Consider the following 20882-nt stretch of genomic DNA (forward strand, 5'->3'; position numbering starts at 1 on the left):
TCATCCCTACTCCTGGGCCCTGCAGAGTTCTTCTTTGTTACTTTAGCTGTGCACTGACCCCAAGGCTTTCTCCCTGGAAACTATTTTCACAGACTCTCAATGCCAGAGCTCTCCATCCAGGTCATCTCTCAAGCCTAGTCCCCTTCCTGGGTTGCAAAGAGTTCACCAAACAGTCTGTCTGCCCATACCGGTCTTCAGGTCCATTTCCAAGGCCTTTGAACTTCAGCCCTTTTCTTGGACTTCTAAAGGGCCCTTGTCCCCTTCTCAGGTCTTAGGCCACTTCTCTGGTGGCCAGAGGAGGAACTTGGGCCTGCCCACTACTCCGGGTCCCAACTCAGGGACTCTATAAACAACAGCCACATATTGCTGCCTCCAGTTCGCTGCTGCTATTCCTTGGGCCTTTTACCACGTCACCCATTTCCTTTCATCAGTTACCTTAGTGCTACAGTTATTAGGTCCTCTCATTCCCAGGGCCAGTAAATCAGCCCAGGGAGCTCCTTTGGCCAGAAAAGAGCCCTCTTCCTCACTCCTCTGTTCCCAGCCAAGAACTGACCAATGCAGGCCCTACGGCTGCTTTTATCAGAGCCTGCTGGGCTCTGATAGGTTGCTTCTGTGCAACCATGCTAGACAGTCCTGGAGGCCCTACCTTCCTTGTTCCTTGCTGGGACGGGGTGTTGTAGGACCACGGGGCCTCCAACAAGGGGCCTCAAAGGGACTGGTACACGCGTCACAGTGTGTAAATCTTGATTGTAACAGGAAACAAGGTATTCAGCACTGGGCCCATGATGGAAAGGAGACTAGTCTGACATGTAATTTACAACAAACTTGTGATACTTACATGCACTCAGAAATCCCACTGAAATGAATGGGATTTCTTCATTTTTAGGGATAGATAAAGGATGGTTTAAGTGCACCTACCAGACAAGCCACTAGAACAGAATCACTGTTATTTCTTTCAGTGGGTGATCTGCAGAGTTCTACAAGGCGAGGAATGCCTAAAAGTGTAAACAAGAATGAAGAGAAATAACATTTGGGGTTATCTAAAACTCTTAATTTTGACACCAAAAAAAATCAGCCTGATGATTCTTTAATTTTATCTGTCTCATTTAATACAATTGTGAATTAATACAATTGCTATCTAGGAGTGTAGAAGGAACTCACCACACATGCATTAGAACAAGCAGTGAAATTCCAAATCGTCAGTTAGATAACTGTGATGCATGAACACACACATTGTTTTTATCCTCTAGTGCTCTTTGACAATGAAAATAGTTGACCTAAAAAAATCCTTCCTGTCCATCATCCCCCAGCTCACCAAAACAAACTAACATTTTTTCCTCCTTGATTTTTAAATTTGAAAAATCTGGTCCCTCGTCTGTTTCCTTCTTTGCTGGAGGATCCTACTAGTCATGTTTGCATGAGGTTTCAAGTTGTGGAGAGAGTAGATGCTGCATCTTCAAGCTTCCCAGCGTCAGCTAGTCACTGTAAAAGCTTGGTATCTCCTTCATCCCTAGCTATGTGTAGGAAGAAGCTGCACCTCATTTTCCACTGAAAAATTAGCCATAGATTCATTTAGTACAATCTCCAAACAAGACAGATAGTGTGGGGAGCCTTGTGGTCTGTAGAGAGTAACCATAACAAGCGATATAAAAGAGCCTCTGCTGCTCTAGTCTCAGCAGGAAGTCATTCTCTTCATATTTTACAGTCTGCCACTAGGCTAGGATTAAATTCTTACAGCTGAGTTTTATAGCTGCATGTGCCACTTCAGGGTCTCGGCTGAGCCGTGCCAGAGTAACTGCAGATTTCTGCTGAACTCGCTCACAAGCAGCAACTTCTGCTGAATTCCCAGAAGATGATCTCTCAAAAAGCATTTCCATTAAAAGCTGAATGCCTACAGAGAAGTAAAAGTTGCTGTTAGTATCTCTCCACAAGCCAGTAAAAACTTCAGTACAAGAAAGTAATTAAAAATAAAGCAAGCTAGGCACTATGGACCAATCTTGCAGTAGGATCTTTACCTGAATGACTGCACAACTGCAACCAATGATTTTTTACTGTTCAGGATATAGGCACTATCTGCATTTGTGCAAAAACATATATTGTCTACAGGAAGCTACAAAACATAGGGAACCAGCAAAGACATTCATATTTTCCCCTCCCCTTTCTAGATTGTCAGTCTGCATTAGAGCATAGGGACTTTAGACTAACCTATCACATCTGGCTCAAAATCCATGTCAATGCTTTTAATTCTTAGTTACATTTAACTTTTAATCCAAGATAAAGCTATAGGCAGGGCCCTGAAGTACATCAGAAGATCTTTTAGGTTAGTAACACCGTATGCAACTTTCCTCTCCAGTTCATATGTTTTAAAACACCTTTTAAATGTTTCAATTTAATTATAGCTAATAGGTTGAATTCTCAATTGAAATACATTGGTATGTTTCCCATAGACTTCAGTGACACTCACATACATGCATGTGAAGGAAGATGTTCATCTCACATGTTTTAGACTCTTCTGGTCTTGTTGCATTCTCAGTAACATTTTATGCTTCAGTTTATTCATCCGAAAAACCAAGTTATGTACCTTGGTTTCCAATTGTTATAACATGACATTATATTATAACTACTGTAACATTGTCAGTTATTTTAAATTTCTGCTCAGCAAATCTATTTTGCTGGTCTAGTGTCAAGCTAAAAGCCTCTATGAAGTTATTAGCTCACTCTGTTGACTGATGTTAAGCTCAAAGCCTTTTTGAAATTACTAGCTAAGTACCTGTGCTTTGACAGTTTGGTGTTATGGGCAGGCACAGGCCCCCGTGCTTCCTGGCTCAGCAACTTTAGCTTGCTAGGTTTATGTGAAGGCTCAGGATTTTGTGAAGTTATTGGGTCAGCACATTGGATCTGTTGGTCATGGCTAGTTTTGGCATGATTCAATGTAAATCAATAGATGTCGGTAAACATCTATGTCAGCTGTCACTGGAATTGAATACAAAAATAATCTATTGGTAACAGTCAGTGAGAGAAAAAATAAAAATCAATATTGAATGTCAAATTCTGCCAACCTAGTCATGGTACAGGCTGCTGTGAGGTGTGTGGTTCAGTATTGTTAGCTTGCTGGACTAATGTTACTGCAGAGAACTCTGAGGTACTGACTCAGGACTTCAAGTTTGCTGGTCTGATACCATGGAAAAGGATGCAGTGAGGTCAGTGGGTCATCACCTATAGCTTGCTGGTCTGATGGCAAAACACAGACCTCTTACAAACATCTCATTCAAATTCTCGTGCAAGTAGGAGATGCTCAGGTTAGGAGGCAGTGCCTCTGCTCCCCAGTGGTGAGGCTGACTGGCTCCTAACAGTAAAGCCAGAGCAGGCAGAGTGACTTTGTTTCTCTACAATCTCCCAGGGTGCCTAAGTGTGGCAAAATCAGACATTTCCACATCTGGAAGCTGAAAACTGGAACTCCTTTTAGCAATTCTAAAACACCACTACAGACAATAGGTATGTCAAAGTGGCCCTCTCATTGGAAATCCGTATTTAAAACAGTTTATAAATATGGTATAAAAGCGTTGAGAACCTTCCCTCTAAATATCAAGTCCCTTTAAGGTGTTTCAAGTCGAACACCCAGAATCACTAGTAACTTTAGGACTAGCTGGATCACACATGTACATATGTATACGCACACAGAGCAAGGTCACTTTAAGGCATTACCCAATTTTACAGGGTTAGGGCTGCACACTGTTCCCTGTTACATTGTGGTTGCTGATGGCTCTTGCTATGTGCTCTTACTAGGGAGGAGTGCATGTGGCATCATGTCCATGTAGCTCTGTTGGTTGGTGCAGAGAGAGCCGGTTCATAGGCTTATCCTTGCACAACCCCAATAGACATCTCATACCACCAGCCACTCTAGATTTCTCATTCCTGCTGCTTTTGGGGGGAGCAAGGACCCTTCGCAGAAGTGCAAGGAAAGGGAAAATTCTTTGTGTATCTTGTATAGGGTGTGGCCAGATGCTACACTGATGGTCACCCTGTAGATAACTGTAACAATAATACAATCAAAACAGCAATGACACAGCTACTGTGCTCAGTTAGATGTTTTGATAACCCATCAGTTCCCTGGACACATCCACACTGTCAGAGAAAAGATTCCTTGCAGCCCCCGGACTCCTCATGATGTAGAATACAGGGAAGCATGCAGTAGGGCACTAGTAACAAATGTTTTAGTGATAGACTGGTAGTGTGATATTGTGGTGTATCTTTCTGGAGCAAAACACTATGGATAAGTCTTACAGGTATCCCAGTGCCTTTTAAAATAGGATATAATGATTAAGAGATGAACACAAGAGCCAGATTATTAGTATTATATCATTCACAAAACCCACACTTTCAGTACCAAAACAGCAGAGAGGGGAACTATACAGTAAACCAGAGAAATATTACACCAAAAACATTGTTAAAGGGTAATGAAGCCCCTTTTCCATTTCAGTTAACACTTTATAACTGAACTCCCATTAGTTCAACAGGGCCAGGATTTCACTCAGAATGTCAACAATCTGTACACTTGTCTATGTATTTATTGTTACCTATATCTGTTATTTAATTTTATGGTCATATTTTTATTGTTATATTTTTGTTAGAACGTTTACATAATTAACAAAATATTAACTGCTTCCAATTAGCAAAAGAATCAGTGCTAGAAACCAAAGCTAAGAAGAGAGCCCACCCAAATTCTTCCAATCCCAAAGACTCTTCTCTCAGTATCTCTGGTTTCTAACCAACTGCTAATTGTTACCATATTACACAGACACAGGAAACTATTATACACAAGTTGGCTCTCACCCCTTATCAAAAGCCTTGAGGAGCTGCCTCTGTGTGAGCTTCCAACACGAAAGAAATATGCAGACTTTACTGTACCACAAACACACTTTGGTTAATAAAGCCTAAATTTTACATGGCCACGTGCCCGGATTAAAATGATCACTAACTTGTATCATTTCATTGGCTAAGGAGGGGGCTAGATGGCAGTGTGCTAATGTGCATTAACATTTTAACACTCTGGGTCTGGGTCCAAATAAGGTTTACTCATCACAAATGAAGAGAACACGTCTGGTCTCAACTTAGACTATAGTGGATGTTCATGCACATCCACAAACCGCTGCACAATTCATTACAACTGGCAGTGTCAATTCAGTAAAGAGCTGATCCTGCAAGGTGCTAAGTGCTCTCTACTCCTATTGGGCTTGATTCTCTTCTCTTACTCACTTGGCAATGATGTAACTCCACTGACTTCCATAAAGTTCCTCGTGGTTTACACCATTCAGAGAGAAGAGAATCAGGCCTATTGTCTTCAGTGTCAGTGGAGAGTTCTCATCACCTCCCAGAAGGACTCAGCACCTTGGAGGATTTGATTCTAGAAGGAATAGACTGGAATAGTGGGTGTGTTACAGGTAAAGATGGAGCTGTAATGAACTATTTAAAGGATACCTAACTGAAAATACATGAACTTACACACAGCATTAACCTACATAGAGTTTTGCCTAATATATAATATATAGTGTATATTACACAAGAAAAGTTTTATGAGGCAGTTCGAGTTCTCTCACACTTCTGTGCTTGTGTGTGTGAGAGAAGAGTGAGCTTAATTACCCCTCTCTCTCTCTTTCTCTCTCACACACACACCCTACCTGACACAAGCATACAAAAGCAAGGAAATTAAAACCTAAGCCACTTATGTGTCCATCTGGACCCAATCCAGTCAGGGTAGTTTGTGCCCATCCTCCATGAGTCAGGTCTTTCAGCTATAACATGAGAACTGGCTAAAAATAACCATAAATCTAATGATATTTTAAAAAGAGCCCATTGCATCATTTCTCCTCAGAATCCATTTCAACAAAGTGTACATAGAAAATGATTTAAAGAGATTTTGGTCAACATTGAAAAAGTAGACCTGCTAAAGAAAAGTTTCAGCCACAACCCAAATTCAAACCCTTTCTATTAAAAATGTATTAAACAAGGATAAAACTATACAGAAAATTCATGGGACAGAAAAAACTAACTTTGTGAAACTTCACTGTGTAGACATCTACTTTTAGAGAAATACAGGAATTTATGCCCTATTTAAACTCACATAATCCTAATTTACTGGAGTTGCTACCAGGTGCCTCCATAAAGTCAGTTACAGATTTGCTATATCCTTATCATGGGACTGTTCTCCTGCCCTTAGAGTCTAGTATGATCCTATAACACCTTGTTCTTTCATCAAATCACAGAAATATAAGGCCGGAAGGGACCTTGAGAAGTTATCTAGTCAGCTCCCTACACTGAGGCAGGACCAAGTAAACCTAGACCATCACTGACAGGTATTTGGAAGGAACCTCAAGAGGTCATCTAGTCCAACCTCTTGCTTAAAACAGGACCATCCCCAACTAAATCTAACTTACTATTGTTCCTATCTTTCCTTTGAATCAGAATAGTTGGCAACTGTGCTTTTAATATTGCCTCCTTGAGAAACTGCCCGCTCCCCTGAATTCCTTTATCCCTTAAATTTTACCTACCAGTTCTCTGAGTTTGTTAGTCAGCTTTTTTGAAGTCCACTGTTCTTATTCGGTTACATTTTCCTTAAAACAATTTCATGATGGCTTTCAACCAAACTGCCTTCTATCTGCTGCTGTTTTGTAGCTTTTGGAGCAGTAATGGCTTATTATTATAGCATTGTACAGTTTGAATGAAGCAACGCAAAATACAGGATGCTAATGTACAAAACTCAACAAGCAGATGATTTAATCTGATTTATAAAAATCACAGGTCTTCTCAAACATCTTAAGTCTTAATTTATGGAAAACAATGTTAATATTAAAATGCTTCATGTTGCCTCAACATGCATCTGTGGGTAATGACATGAACTACAAATATTAAATCAGCAGAATGTCTATATATTTGAAGTCTTCTAAACCATGTTGCAGAATGGCAGCATATTTAAATTATAAGGCCATTCCAAGACCTCACTTTGCATCCTGCATCAATTTGTATTAGCCAGCACATGGAGATTCCACGAAAAATGATTGCCAACAGCAGGCTTAATTTGTGTTGGATTGCATCCTTAGATCATGTTGCCCTGTGATTGAACACAGGTCACCTTTCAAGCACTCTCTTTTTCTCACATGCATTCCATATATACCAATACAGCATTTAATTCAGCTCAACTACATACCATTTCCTTGAATTATTTCTGAAGCACACTGGTCCAGGACAGACATGTTTGCTAATATTGTCACAACCTGCATTAATGAGAGATGAGCACATAAAATATAACATTACAATTCAGAAATGACAAAGATACTCACTATTTCATATACTAAATAATATGGTATAACCAGGACAAACCAGTAGGATAAAAAACTATCCCGCTATTCTTCATACTCTTAGGCTGCTTCAATTTACACTCAGCTGTTAGAGGCACTCGAACATGCACTGGCAGCTGCCAGAGGGAGGTTGTGGAACCATTACTCCTACAGCAGAGGATTTCCTTGGTGGTAAGATCTGCATGCTTTACATGCTGCTAAATCATAAGGGGGCTGAAGGACTACAAAAAAATTAGGCCTCTAGCAGTCTTCACTTAGGTACAAATCATGAATTCCATACTTAGATTCCGACAAAACTCCCATTGAATAGGGACTACGAACATCTGTATGTATCCAAGCAATAATACTACTTAGAAGTTAGTTTTCATCTTCAAAGCATGGTAGAAACACTATTAGATTAATCCTCACAACTCCCTTGGGAGGTTGGTGTTTTGGGCCCTGACTCTGGAAAACATACCTATTCAAGGACAACATGTAAGTACATGTTTAAATCTTACTGAAGTCAATGGGATTTTGCACATGTTCAAGTGTTGTCCTGAATAGAGAGGTGGATTTAAACATATGCTTAAATGTTTTCCTGAATTGGTGCCTTGATCACATTTTGAGATTGGGGAAACTGAAATTAAGAACCTGAGTGGCAGAGCTGCTGAGCAATCACAATAGGAGTTGCGGGTCTTCAGTGCTTCTCAAAAATCAAGTATTTACACCCTACACATTACTGTAATAATCTTTGTGCAAAATGTGTTTCAGAAGGTATCATTTAAAAACTAGTCTCACTCTGATAATCAATACTCTTGTGTAACATATATACAAAAGGCATATTAAGAGTTATGAACATAAACTGAAATTATGACTACAGTGTATTTACCAGAAAAGTCTGAGGAGTGAGTAAATTGGTTTCTCAAAGACAAAGGAAAAGCTGATACCTCTAGTCAGGCATCAAAGTTGATTGCCAATCCCCTGTCTAGTGGCCATTCTTTGACAATGAAGGGGAGGCAGAAACTGATCAATCTGCATTTTAGCAAAGATCATGGAACCTCTTTTACCACAAGACTCCATGTGTCCAATCTCACAGCTGGAATGAGCTTTTTCTAGGGGTAACCATTAGGAAAATGCCTTTCAAGGGGTGACCGGACTATAAAAGTGAGGGGCAAAAAGACCCTGACCTATCTCTTCCTCTCTTTCACCTAAGAGCACAAAGGAACTAGCCCTTTGACTTTGCAGGTGGATTCTGACCTGAGAGTTTGGGTCATCAGTATTGATGGGATCACGTGGTAAGGATTTTTTACCTTGAACCAACTCTAGTTTGTTAAGTTTTAGACATGAGAAAACTTTATCTTTATTTCAGTGGAACCACTTGACTTTAATACCTTATACTTGCACTCAAAATTTCTCTCTTTGCAGTTAAATAAATTTGTTGTATGTTTTTAAATCAAAACTAATCCTGTGTTGTGTTTAAACTGAACTGTTAGGGTAACTCCAGTTAATGTAGGAAATTGTTGAATATTGACTGCTTACAAGGGCAACTGACCTCTAATATATTAACTGCCCTGGAGAGGGCTGTACAGTGCAGAATACACATTTCTGGAAAATATGAGGACTGGAAGTGTGTTGGGGTTACCCTGCAAGTAATAATCAAGGCTGGCGGAAGCTAGAGTGCAACTGGAGTGTTGTTGACACACTGCTAGGGTCAATTACTGGAGCAGGGCTGCAGCTATACACAGAAAATCAGGGTATGACCTGCATGCTGTTTGTAAGTGGCCCAGGTTGGCAACTACACCAGAAAAGCATTGTGAAGCACCCATGGTTGCAGGTCAAGTGCAGACACAACCCATCACTGATCTGGACTCATTCACCCTGGAATGAGACAGAAATTAAGGACCTGGTTGGCAGAATTGCTGAACAATCACAATAGGAGTTGTGGATTTTCAATGCTTCTCAAAACCAGGCTGAAGGCAACTTGCTTTAGTCCATAAAATGATCCATTGATAGAGGCTGGATTAGAACTCAGAAATACCTGGCTCCTAATCCCACACTCAATCCACTATAGTATATTGCTTTCAATAACGCAGCCATTTGGGGCCAGGTGCAAAGATATTGTTATATATCTTAACATTCACATAACTCACTGCATGCAGAGAACCATACATGCTGACATTAGTATGTAAAGGGATTGTGAATAACCATTATATGTAATTTCAAAAACAAAACAAATAAACAATTTCATTAAACGGGTTTTTTGTCATCTTTTTCCTTTTCTTAGTCTGATGCTGTTGATCTCCTTTGAGGAATAATGGATGGACAGAGGGTACATTTGACTAACAGCTTTTGGTTGCAGGATTTGTGTTCGCAAACAAACAAATGCCATTAACAGATGTAAGCAAGCATGAGAACAAATTAGCATTAATTTTGATCTCACTATTCCATTAGAGTAACAAAGGTGACTAATTTTTGGTGCTCTGACATAAAGGTCTTCCACTTTCCAAGGCAGTGTTACAGTGTCATCTCTCTGAATAAATTCATTTACTTAGGATGCAAATAAGCTGATGAATCTCTAAAGAGTGACAGGTAGAAAAATGGAAACTCAATATATGTCTAGGTATTTATTCCATGTTAATTATTAACAGAGTTTCAGGCACACTGTATATATTTTTTCATTCTAAATTATATCCTGTTAATGAAAATTACTTCCTCTATGCAGCGTCTGTACCCCATGTGGCTCTCTAAGTGATAGATGAAGAATTCAATTAACCACAATTTGAATACATGCCAATTATTTCATGGCTGCAAGTTATTTTATCTAATAAGTATTTTTATATATGTAAAAATATGTTGTGTATCTTTTTATGCTAGAAATTATTAGAGTGAGGGGGTATATATGGGCTCAATCAAGACTGCTCTTCTTTCCTTGATTATACATTACCACATATTTTTGAGAGATATTAAAGTGCTGGTCAAAAAGGGTTAAATTTGCCCCTGTGCAGAGGGTGCATAGAAAGCTTATGCATCACTCAGGCCCAATTAAAGCCCTTTTCTGAGGTCTTAAATAGATCTTAAAGGCACTTAAGTTTAGACTGAAGACCAAACTATGAATCTTCAACTCAACTGTTATTTCCATCTTAACATAGAGATGTGAAATCTGGAAGTTCACCAAAGGTCCAGACAGATGTCTAACTGCCTTTGAAAGCAAAGGCCTTTGAAAAATACTACATATTACACAGAATGAATTTAAAACAAATGCCAAGATTTCTCATAGAATTCCTCACCTCTTCAATGTGAAAGTTACCCAGAAAAATTCCAGAAGGGTAGCCGTGTTATTGTTTTTGCTGCATACAGACTGAGAGTTCTGTAGCACTTTAAAGACTGGTAAAAATGCTACCAACTGCATCTGAGGAAGTGAGCTGAAGCTCACGAAAGCTTATGCCTGCTGAAATTAAATTTGTTAGTCTTTAAAGTGCTACAGAACTCTCATTGTTTTTACCCAGAGAAAGAAGATAGAAATATCTGGGACATGCTTTAAGCATGAAGCCAGTGCACCTGGCGTGGCAGGGGTGCCACTGGGCAGCTGAAAGAACATGAAAAAGGGGCCATCTGAAATAATCTCTTCATTAAACACTAGCCAGAGAGGGAAAACCTACAGGACTTAACATCATAAAGGACATGGAAAGAATGGTGCAGGATAGACAGGGATGGCAATGCCGTGTCTGCACTATAAGAACCATCTGACAGCATGAAAAGGATTCAGATTATTTCACCCAAAGCAAGCACAATTTTTCAGTGGAAAATGAGTCAGACCTTTTTGTAATGTAAGCTACATATACAAGCAACATAGGATATAGGTTAACTGAGAGAAGAAACTCTAAATGTTTGTACTTATTCTTATATATCACACACTTATTGGGATTACCAGTTTAGTATAAATACAACTCCCATCTCTCACAGCAAGATTCATACAATGAGACTCTGTAATGAAGACCAAAGTCCATGGACAATTTAACACTAAATATGGACTCTCTGGGTTAAAACCACAATTCTATCTGTTTACTCAACCTAATTATCATCATTTTGAAAAAAGAGAATTGAAAATGGTCCTCTTTTTCATAGAATCATAGGAACGTAGAGCTGGAAGGGAACTCAAGATGGCATCAAATCTAGCCCCCTGCACTGATGCAGGATCAAGTAAACCTTGACCATTGCTGACAAGTCCAACCCGTTCTTAAAAAACCTCCAATGACGGGGGTTCCACAACGTCCCTTGGAAGCCTATGCCAGAGTTTAACTACCCTTATAGTTAGAAAGCTTTTCCTAATATCTAACCTAAATCTCCTTTCCTGCAAATGTGCAATTTGTCTGGATCCTTTAGCAACCAGTGAATTGGGTGACATAGGACAGTGCAAAATTAGGAACCCTATGAAAATGGAACACAGACCAAATTCTCATTACCTGCCAACGTTTGAGATCTATGGACCATCACATTTTTGGGTAAGTCACAGCTCAAACCAATCAGGATTTCCAGTACTGCAGTGTAATTCTGGGAAAGCTATCAATAAGCATAGCAACCTCAAGGGAGGAAGGGTACTGGCCACAAAATGCACTTTGCTCATTGAACTTAGAATACTCCCACATCTAAAGGAAACTACATTTTTCTGAACCGTTAGACTCCCTCAATGGGAGGAACTGAATAGCTCGGAAGATCAAAGGATTGATAATGGAAATAGACCATTTTTTTCTCAGTCACCAGTTAAAATCCAATCTCGGGTTTGTGACTGGAAGCTGTTACTACCCAATGGCCATCCAGTGGACTATGTTGAGTTCAATGAAAAGACACCTGCATCAATAAAACCCTATCACAATCTATAGCAATGACACCTTTATTAGCATACACTACAAAGAGGCCATGAATGTGCAGGGAAAGAAAATCCTCTCACTCCTAAAGTAGTGGACCTTCCAGGTCAAGGCTGGGGTATACTGGTGGAGCAAAGTGCAGGAGTTTACATGATCACTTCCCAAGAAGTTGTTCTTTGGTGAATAAAAATCTACACTCAAGTTCTATGACAAATTTACCCTCATTTCCAGACCAAACTAACTGGGTTGTGTTTTGCATAGACTTCAGCTAATCCAGCACCAAAAAGTCTTGTCTTTTCACCATGCACCCTTTGCTATAGATACATGGTCAAATTTTTAGCGATGGGTGCTTCACATACCTGCAAAAAAAATAAACATCTTCACAGTCATTGCAGCAGCAGAGGCTGAAAATTTTATTATATGCATTATTAATAGATCACCAAGAGTACACTTGGCATAGTTCAGATTTTAGAGCAAAACACAATAAAGATAAATAAAAAGAACTAGAATTAAGGACCTATAATCTCTCTCATTGGCTCAGGAACCATTATGCTGTATCAAATTCTCACCACCAGGAGCACCAACTCATCTTCCACAGAACAACAGGGGAAAAATTAGTGATTTATATATTTCCATGTAGAGAGAAAAATCAGCAGCAGTTTTTGGGTATTTGAAAAGTATCTCAAGGTTTTCAAATGGATTTATCTTTGCTCAGATTCTGAGCAATTTTATAGCATATCACCATAACGGCGGTGGAAGTCTTTACCCAGAACAACCATCAAGCTCCCAGTGAAGCTCTACCCTGTTTAAACCAGTATCCAACATCATTCTTGACTAAGCATGTAACAATTGCACTACATTGACTACAAACTACTAGCCACAACAATAAATCATAAATTGGGAAGGGGATTTAAGGCAAATCTCTTCTATTCCTTATGAGGCTCTAAATTAAGCTGGGGAGGGAGAAATGGCACCCAGATAGCCTCAGGACCAGGGAAAGGGAACCAAGACCCACACCTCAATTCCTTAATTTCAGTCAACGTCACACTTCAGCAATTGCTTAGAAGCATCCAAGTATCCAAAAGCTAGGCATCTTATTACCGTTGTAACAACACGGGATGCAAATCACATTTGTTTCTTTCTTATCAGTAGTTAGTATTTTAATCAGTGGCAGCATTTACAGTACATACTTATATTTAGGGACAGGCAAAGCAGTGTGGATAAAATAAGAATCAAGCCAAACTGGAACTGAACCAAAAAAAAATTTCAGGCATTTGAAGCTATTGGGTTACCGTGCTTTGGTTCATTTTTCATTTTCAAACAGCTCTGAATTGCTTGATTTGGGCTGGAAGCAGCAACACTAAAATAACCTGAGAAAGGCTATTTTCATGCTATAGCAACTCTACTGGCACTAGGAATTTCTGGAAATTTCTAGAGACCCTATTCTCAAGTCATTTCCAGCTTTTCAAACAGAATAGTCTGGGATACAATCTGAATAAGTTTCCCAGCTTCTGAAGGATTATCCAAACCTCTGAAGCTTTGTACTAGATCTGTCTATCACTAATTTTGATTGGAAACTATTTCTGAAGGGCTCATAGTTCAGAAAGAAATTTGACTTCATGTGGCAACTTAGTATTTCAGGCCAAATTTGGTTTAAATCAGGTCAGTCATTTTTAAGTTCTAGAAGTTAAAGAGAAAAGAAAAAAAAGTTATGTGGTTGCAGACTCTTTTCAATGCTCCTATAAATCAAAATCAGCTTCATGTTTGAAAATGAAATTCGGAAGCCATTAGTCTACAAATTGAATAAAGACCTTTGGATGCGTTTCCACCCCCCACTTTAAAAACCAGTTTAAACAATTAAAATATTGAAGTAAGAACAGCAAAGAATCCACATGTGCAGTTAACTATTTCTCATATTGAATTGTTCTGTGTATTTATTAACTTTCTTTTTTGGGTCAAAAATTCAGTCTTTACACTCTTCTCTTCTGATGTATTTCACCCTGTTGTATTTGCTATGCATACCTCAGCTTCAACAGCTGTAACACTTTACTTTAGTACTTAAGCTGAATCGCATTGGCAGGCAACAGCAAGCTGTGTGAACCTGCACCCTAAGACAGTCTCAAAATACTGATACCAGTCATTAACTTTAGGGATCGTTTAACAATTACTTCACATAGATATAATGGTGATTGGCACCCTAATATACCGATTAGACTGATAGATAACAAGCTAATCAGCAAGTATTTCTACCCTAGATGAAATCAGAGTTGTTCAGGTATATGTCACAGGCTATCAACTACTGAATGAGATTCTCATTTAGTTCCAGTGTGATGGGGCCTGTGCTTTGATGCAGAGGGATCAAAATGTTACTCCTGTTCTCATCATGATGCTGTTAATGTATAGCAGCAATGTACAGCACAAGGACAGTCTTGGAATCAGTGAGACAACGTGGAGCCACACCATGTCACTTTTATGGAGACACTTTACAGAACAGAACTTCTCATAAAAGGTCCTGATCCATCAAAGTACATGAATAGCCCCACTAACTCCAATGGGATTCCTCACATGCTTAAAATTAAGTATGTGAATTTATGCTTTGCCAAATGGAGGCCTAAAAGCTAATTTTTAGAGATTCAGAACTCCAGGTCAAGTCAGCAGGAACTCTGGGTGCTTAGCACCACTGAAAAATCAGTCTCTAAACTAATTTATTAGTGACTTAGGAGATGTGCAGCGTAATTTTAAAACTCTATGGGAAGTCTTTTCTCTTTAATCTTATCTAGCTTATAATAATAAATGTCTGTTTCATATCTTCACAATTGTTGCTACAACATCACGTTAGTCTTATGATTATTTTGGATTTATAAAATTCACCTCTCAACAAGCGCATATACAAAATCTAATGGAAATCATCTAAATGTACAAGAACCTCACAGATAGTTATAAAAGCCAGATATGTCACCTATACATTTTAGTTTTAATATTAATATTAAATTGACAGCATTTGTATCATTCGTGATCATCATCCGACAGTAAACAAAAACTGTTCTCTGTCCTCCAAAACAAAGAAGTTTGCAACCCAAGAACAAATAGCCTCCTACCACTAACTCCGACTGAGTTTGTGAAAGATGAACTCCCTCTTTAACCATTTTTGTGGTCTGGTTTACACTGAAATATGGAATGATGTTAAATCAACATATTTTCTTAGAGAGTTAGTGGTACATTACAGAAATAAAACATTTTTGGGAAATCAAGCTTCTGTAAAGAAAAGATTGATTGAAATTGGAGAAACTATATTATAATTAAGGGTCTTTAAAGAAATTTTTATCAGACATCTTGAATGAGAAGTGTCAGCTTGAGGAAGTTATATTGCAAGGAGACCATAACCACAAAGCACTGCAATAATGTGTCTGGTTTTAAATTTATTAGCATTTTTAACCAATAATGAACAAAGGTATCAAATGGTATTTGTGTTTTAGCTAAAACCAGATGAAATAATTCATTTACAGGCTAAAAAAGCAATGCAAAGTGAAATTCTTCATTGTAAACCAAAAGTGTGTCAAAAAACTAAATGGCCAGAAGGTTTGTTCACTGCTTGGGAAAACTCAATGGAGACTAAGGCTGCCTAGCAGAGGTGATGTGTTGGGGCGGCAGGAGGTCATGTATGTCTCCCCTACCCCAAAGTTGCTGCTTGGCTTGTACTCAGCATACTCACACAGACTGAGCATGCTCAGTCATATCTGCTTAAGCCACAGCCCTCACTCTGCCCTCCCCCCACCACTATTGGCAGGTATGGATCCTCTCCGCTGCCTAGAAATTCCAGCTATCAGAAACAGTGTAGATGTTTGCAGGGGGAAAATGAAGAAATAGAGGGAGAGTGAGCAGGCATTAGAGGGCAATATAGCTACATTCTGGGCAGTGCTTAATTTGTAATGAAAGAGGTGCTGAGGCTCAAGCAAATTTTTAAATTCATAATTGATGCAGCAAGCCCAGACAGGCTGGGGCTATGAACTGCCAAGCTTAGCCCTGGCACAAAATGAATCACTGATTATGGGATGACGGAGAGACACACTGGAATAATTATATCCTCCCATTTGTAACCTGCTCTTTAAGGATCCGTAGCCTCATTTTGCAGATCCTGCTCTGCAGAGGTGAAAAGCATGATCTTTGTTGTTGCTAAGGTCACAGTGTTTCGTAAACTTTTATCGATACTGCTGACAGAAGTAGAAAAATTCAAGCTCAAAATGAAAATGAGCAAATCATTAAACTGAGTGGCAAAGCAGATCAATATGGAACTGCTAATCTTCTTAGTTAATTACTCCTTTAAGGCTGATTCATCACTAAGTAAAATTAATTTCTGCTACACATTATGAGTGTGCATATCGTTTCACTTAAATTAATCAAATAAAGATAAGCCAGAGGGTGTTCGCAAAGTTCCAGACACCCATCTGCAGGGACAAAAGTGTGGCTGGCCACTTGCAAGAAGCAATATGGAGTCTATTAGGTTTCTTTATTTCTGTATGTAAATTAAAAACAGCAAAGCAAAAATCAACCCACCTGGAGGCAGCAAATGGAGAGCACTTTTTTTTTTTTTTGTCAGTGGCTGACATCAGGTATTGCTTTGGAGGCATCAACCCTATGGAGCAAGACCTTTTAGATTATTAAGAAGTGTATCAACTGTCCTAAGACGCTTCTAAATAATAGGAATGAACTTCCTCTGGTACCTGGTACTATATGTAGGAAGAAGATTCAATCCTACGTGAGCCAGCAGAGCATGGTTCATATTCAGGACACAACATAGGATGGTCTTTCCCTTCTAGGCCTAAGAGAATTGGGAAGAGGCAGCACCTAGCTATGTGTATGATGGTTTCTTTTTCTTTCTGCTATCTTACTGATTAGTAAAGGGCAATGTCACAGCGGTAGTTGGAGACAGGAGATGGTGGTGTTTTCACAGTTATACATTTATGTTGGACTATATAACGAGCAAGACATGTAAAAGGTAAAAGTCCTGTTCTCACAGCATAGCATATGGTCTCGGAGATACAAGAGGAATTCTTCTGGGAACCATAAGATTCAGTGTGAGGGATTAAAACAAAATAAACCTCTGACCTCTAGTGTAAAGAAGACTGAATACTTCTGTTCACTTATATTTTTCCATTAAAATTTAAAAGGATTAAATGACACAGGACTAGATTGTGACTAGGACTGGAAGACAATACAAGAGTGTAGAAACCGCCCTTAATTGCCTACGTAGGCAATCTGGACTTTGCATCTAAATTAATAGGAGTAAGCATAGTGTGTGCATGCTTACTCCCCCCAAGGAGCAGGAGGGCAGGGAAATGGAACGGGGGTAGAGCCAAGCCTCTCTACTGGCCAGAAGAGCTGAGTGAGTGGGAGTAGTAATTTATTGGTGTCTGTACCAGCAGTAAATGAATACTCCACTGGGAGCAAGAAAGAAGCAGGAGTGAAATGGTGACTCAGGAAGGGGATACTACTGGAAACGTGCACAGTTTGTATAGCACCCCTTGCTGACAGCAGTGCCCGAGGTCACAACCCTAGCCATATGTTGTATTTGTTTCGAGAAAAAAGGCACAGTGAAATATCAAAACTGAGCAGCAGTTTGAAATCTATTACATTGTTTGAAATCTATTTTTATTGTTTCCTGCCAGACTGAAGAGAACCAGAAGGAAGAAGCACTCGTGTGACTGCGTCATTGTCTGTCTTACAGATTTATAACAGCTATAAAGCCCATAACATATCTTTATTATTTCCAGTTTCTACAGTAGACAAGTAGCTGCTCTTTCTGCATCAGCTGAAAATGTGGCAGGTCAGGGCAGAGTCAGCATAGAGTAATAATAAATAAAATGTGCAACATACAATGATGTAGCATACTCCATCCATAGATACTATACACCAATGGGTAAATACTGTTTGCCCCACTTTACAGATGGCAAAAGAGAAGCACAGAGAAATTAAATTATTTGCCTATGGTGACATCGAATAAATGACAGAGACAGGAATAGATCCCAGGGCTGAAATACTGGCCCTAATGAAGTCAATGGAAGTTTTGCAATTGATTTCGATTGGGCCAGGATTTCACCCCAGGTCTTCTGACTGTCTCTGGTGCCTTATACAATGGAATATGCCGCCTGTCTTGCATACCTCTAACTCCCAAGTACTGGGCCAAGATCTGGACATAAGGACCATTTTGGCTGAGGCGGGATTTTAGTTATACGACCTCTGGAATTTAAATCTGCGTAATTTTGACTCCCACTCTGTTTGCCAAGACTGATTTTCACACACAATTATATTCTTATATGCCTATGGTTTGCTACTCCAGGAGAAACCTATCTGAACTTTTTCCAGTGTTCAAATAACCTAATTTGGCATGCAAGTGCAGAGATGGTCAGGTGTATTAAAAAAAGAAAAGAGTAGTAGGTCCTGCAGGAAAGTTATTATGGTCTCTTATAGAAACCTTATTAGGACACCAATAACATAATGGCATTGCTAGAGTTCATTCAAAGCAATCTCCATGACTTGTAGCCTTGCAGCCTTGCTCTTATATTTATAAATATTATTGGCAACCATTGCACTTTTTGTTTAATTTCTTAAGTATTTTGTGGAATTTAATTACATAATTGATCATCTTTGTCTTTGTTAATAGACACAAGAAATTACCTCACCACTTACTATGCAGCAAGACATATGAATTCGTTTTCTTAATGTGAGTCCTGACACTAGTATAAGTGACAGCATCATGCCAGAACATTTTGTGTATTATATTATCCATTCACAGAGCATATTTGGAATATTGTGGGTAAAGGAAATTTCAACCACAAATAGGCTATGCAACATACCAAGCAATAGTAGAAAAGGGACATCAAAAGCCAAAAATCCTAAAAGCAAGGAAGTTCAAATCTATCTGTAATTCTTATGTAGACTTTCATATTAACAGAGAAACAGTTTAAGAGATCTTCAGTGCATACCTTTTACCACCACAGTGTAGAAAGGTAGATGCATACTACCCAGTCTTTATGCACAATGTATGGCTGATTGTATGTTTGAACATAGACTTTTTAATATTGTCAGAAGGATTGGCCCCCTCCCTGCTTTTGATCATAAAAGGAACAGGAGAAAGCTATGGTCTGCTGGACTGAATACAGCCTGGTTCTGTTCTTTACTCTGCTACTAGATGGCTGTGTGACACTGAGCAAGTCCAAACTGTTAAAACATGGGTGCCTCAAGTTGGGCAGGAGCTCCTCTTTCCTATCCCTGGTTCTTCCCTAGTAGAGACACTGCACTAGCAGTCATGAGATTGCAGAGCAGAGGGGCTCTTTTCTCCTGTCTCAGCCAGGCTGCCAATAAGACACTACACTACCAGAGGCAGTAATGGCGTGGGAGAGCATGTTCCCTGCCCCCACCTCTTCTTTGCCAGCAGCATCAGAGTCTCAGGGCAGAGACCAAGTCTTCACAGCCTTCTTTCCCCCCTGCACCATTTTATCTTGTTCTCTCTACACAATTTTTGATGAAGTCTTGTCAAACTAAGGCAGATGAGCACCTGATACGGAGCGGAGTGCTTCATTGCCCAACTTCCACCTCAAATCCCCTATTCTTAATATATCAAACATATCCCTGGACCAATACTGGTTTCCAAGTATGAAGAGATCTGGTCAGCAGCTTGAGAAGAAGCCGATAAACCACCAACCCGATGATCCTGAGCGGAACTTAGATGAGGAGTTCACAGGAAGGAATGAACCAGCTGATATTCAAGAAACTCTGATAAAAGGAATTTCTGATGAAGTAATCAAGGCTGGGATTTTCAAGGGAGCCTAATGGAATTAGTGACTCAATTCCTATTGACTTTCATTGGGAGCTAGACACTTAACTCTCTTAGATCCCTTTGAAAATCCCATCCTAAAGGCTTTGATCCTAATGTAACATCTGTCTCTCTTCTACTTTTGACCCCAAAATTACTGGAGGGGGGGGGAACCCCTCTCCCCCAAGGACAACACAGCAGGAAAGCTTATTATATGCCCTGAGTGAGTGGAGAAGGCAGAGAAAAGGATGTAGAATTTATAGGAAGAGAGGCTATGATTTCATCAAAGCGTGCAACATCTCCAGCAAGAAGCTGCAAAAATGGGAAAACTTCAGGATTATGTAGAGAACAGAAGGAACAGCTAGCTAACTGTGGGTCTCCAGGACTGAGTCAAAGGCCCTCCCACATGCCACAAACATTTGTGAAACTTGGCTTACTGAGGTATTAAACCTGGAATGCAGGCATAAATGCTTTAAAATTGATGGGTTCACTGCACATTAAGTCTTTGTCCCCCAAGATAACGAATAACCAAAAGCTACTAGACTGCACAACTTCACAGGTAAGGTGAGAATGCTAGCCTCACTGAGGAAACAAGACAAGTGGGAATTCAGAAGGAACAGATATTTTTATATTTTAGATTTTTCTCCTCATAAACAGAATGAAAGGCATCCCCTTAGCCACAAAAGTTTTAATTACACCTCCCTGTATCTGATAGTGCTAAAGATTAATGAAGGCAACATGATGCATACATTCCACACAAACAGCAGAGTACCAACTTTCTCTGACAGGAGGAGGTTGAGGTCCCTGAACACGAAGAAACTTTATACTTAGGGAACAGTCACTGGTACCTGTATCAACACCAATGTCAAT

The 20882-nt window shown here is 39.5% G+C and overlaps 1 protein-coding gene across 3 annotated transcripts in view; it reads right to left on the reverse strand.

Moving 5' to 3' along the window:
• The window catches only part of INSC (INSC spindle orientation adaptor protein), a 179799-nt gene that overhangs the window by 6722 nt on the left and 152195 nt on the right, over positions 1-20882 (reverse strand). For all 3 annotated transcript variants that reach the window (XM_067540723.1, XM_067540722.1, XM_067540724.1), the window contains 3 exons: positions 7205-7271; positions 1736-1891; positions 919-995 (listed from right to left, as the gene is read on the reverse strand). In XM_067540723.1, coding sequence (XP_067396824.1) covers positions 919-995; positions 1736-1891; positions 7205-7271 — 300 coding nt within the window. The remainder of the gene's footprint in view (positions 1-918; positions 996-1735; positions 1892-7204; positions 7272-20882) is intronic.

Source organism: Emydura macquarii, unplaced genomic scaffold, assembly GCF_026122565.2.
Source record: "Emydura macquarii macquarii isolate MOO-44397 ecotype Brisbane River unplaced genomic scaffold, CSIRO-AGI_Emac_v2 contig_587, whole genome shotgun sequence".
Lineage (NCBI taxonomy): Eukaryota > Metazoa > Chordata > Testudines > Chelidae > Emydura > Emydura macquarii.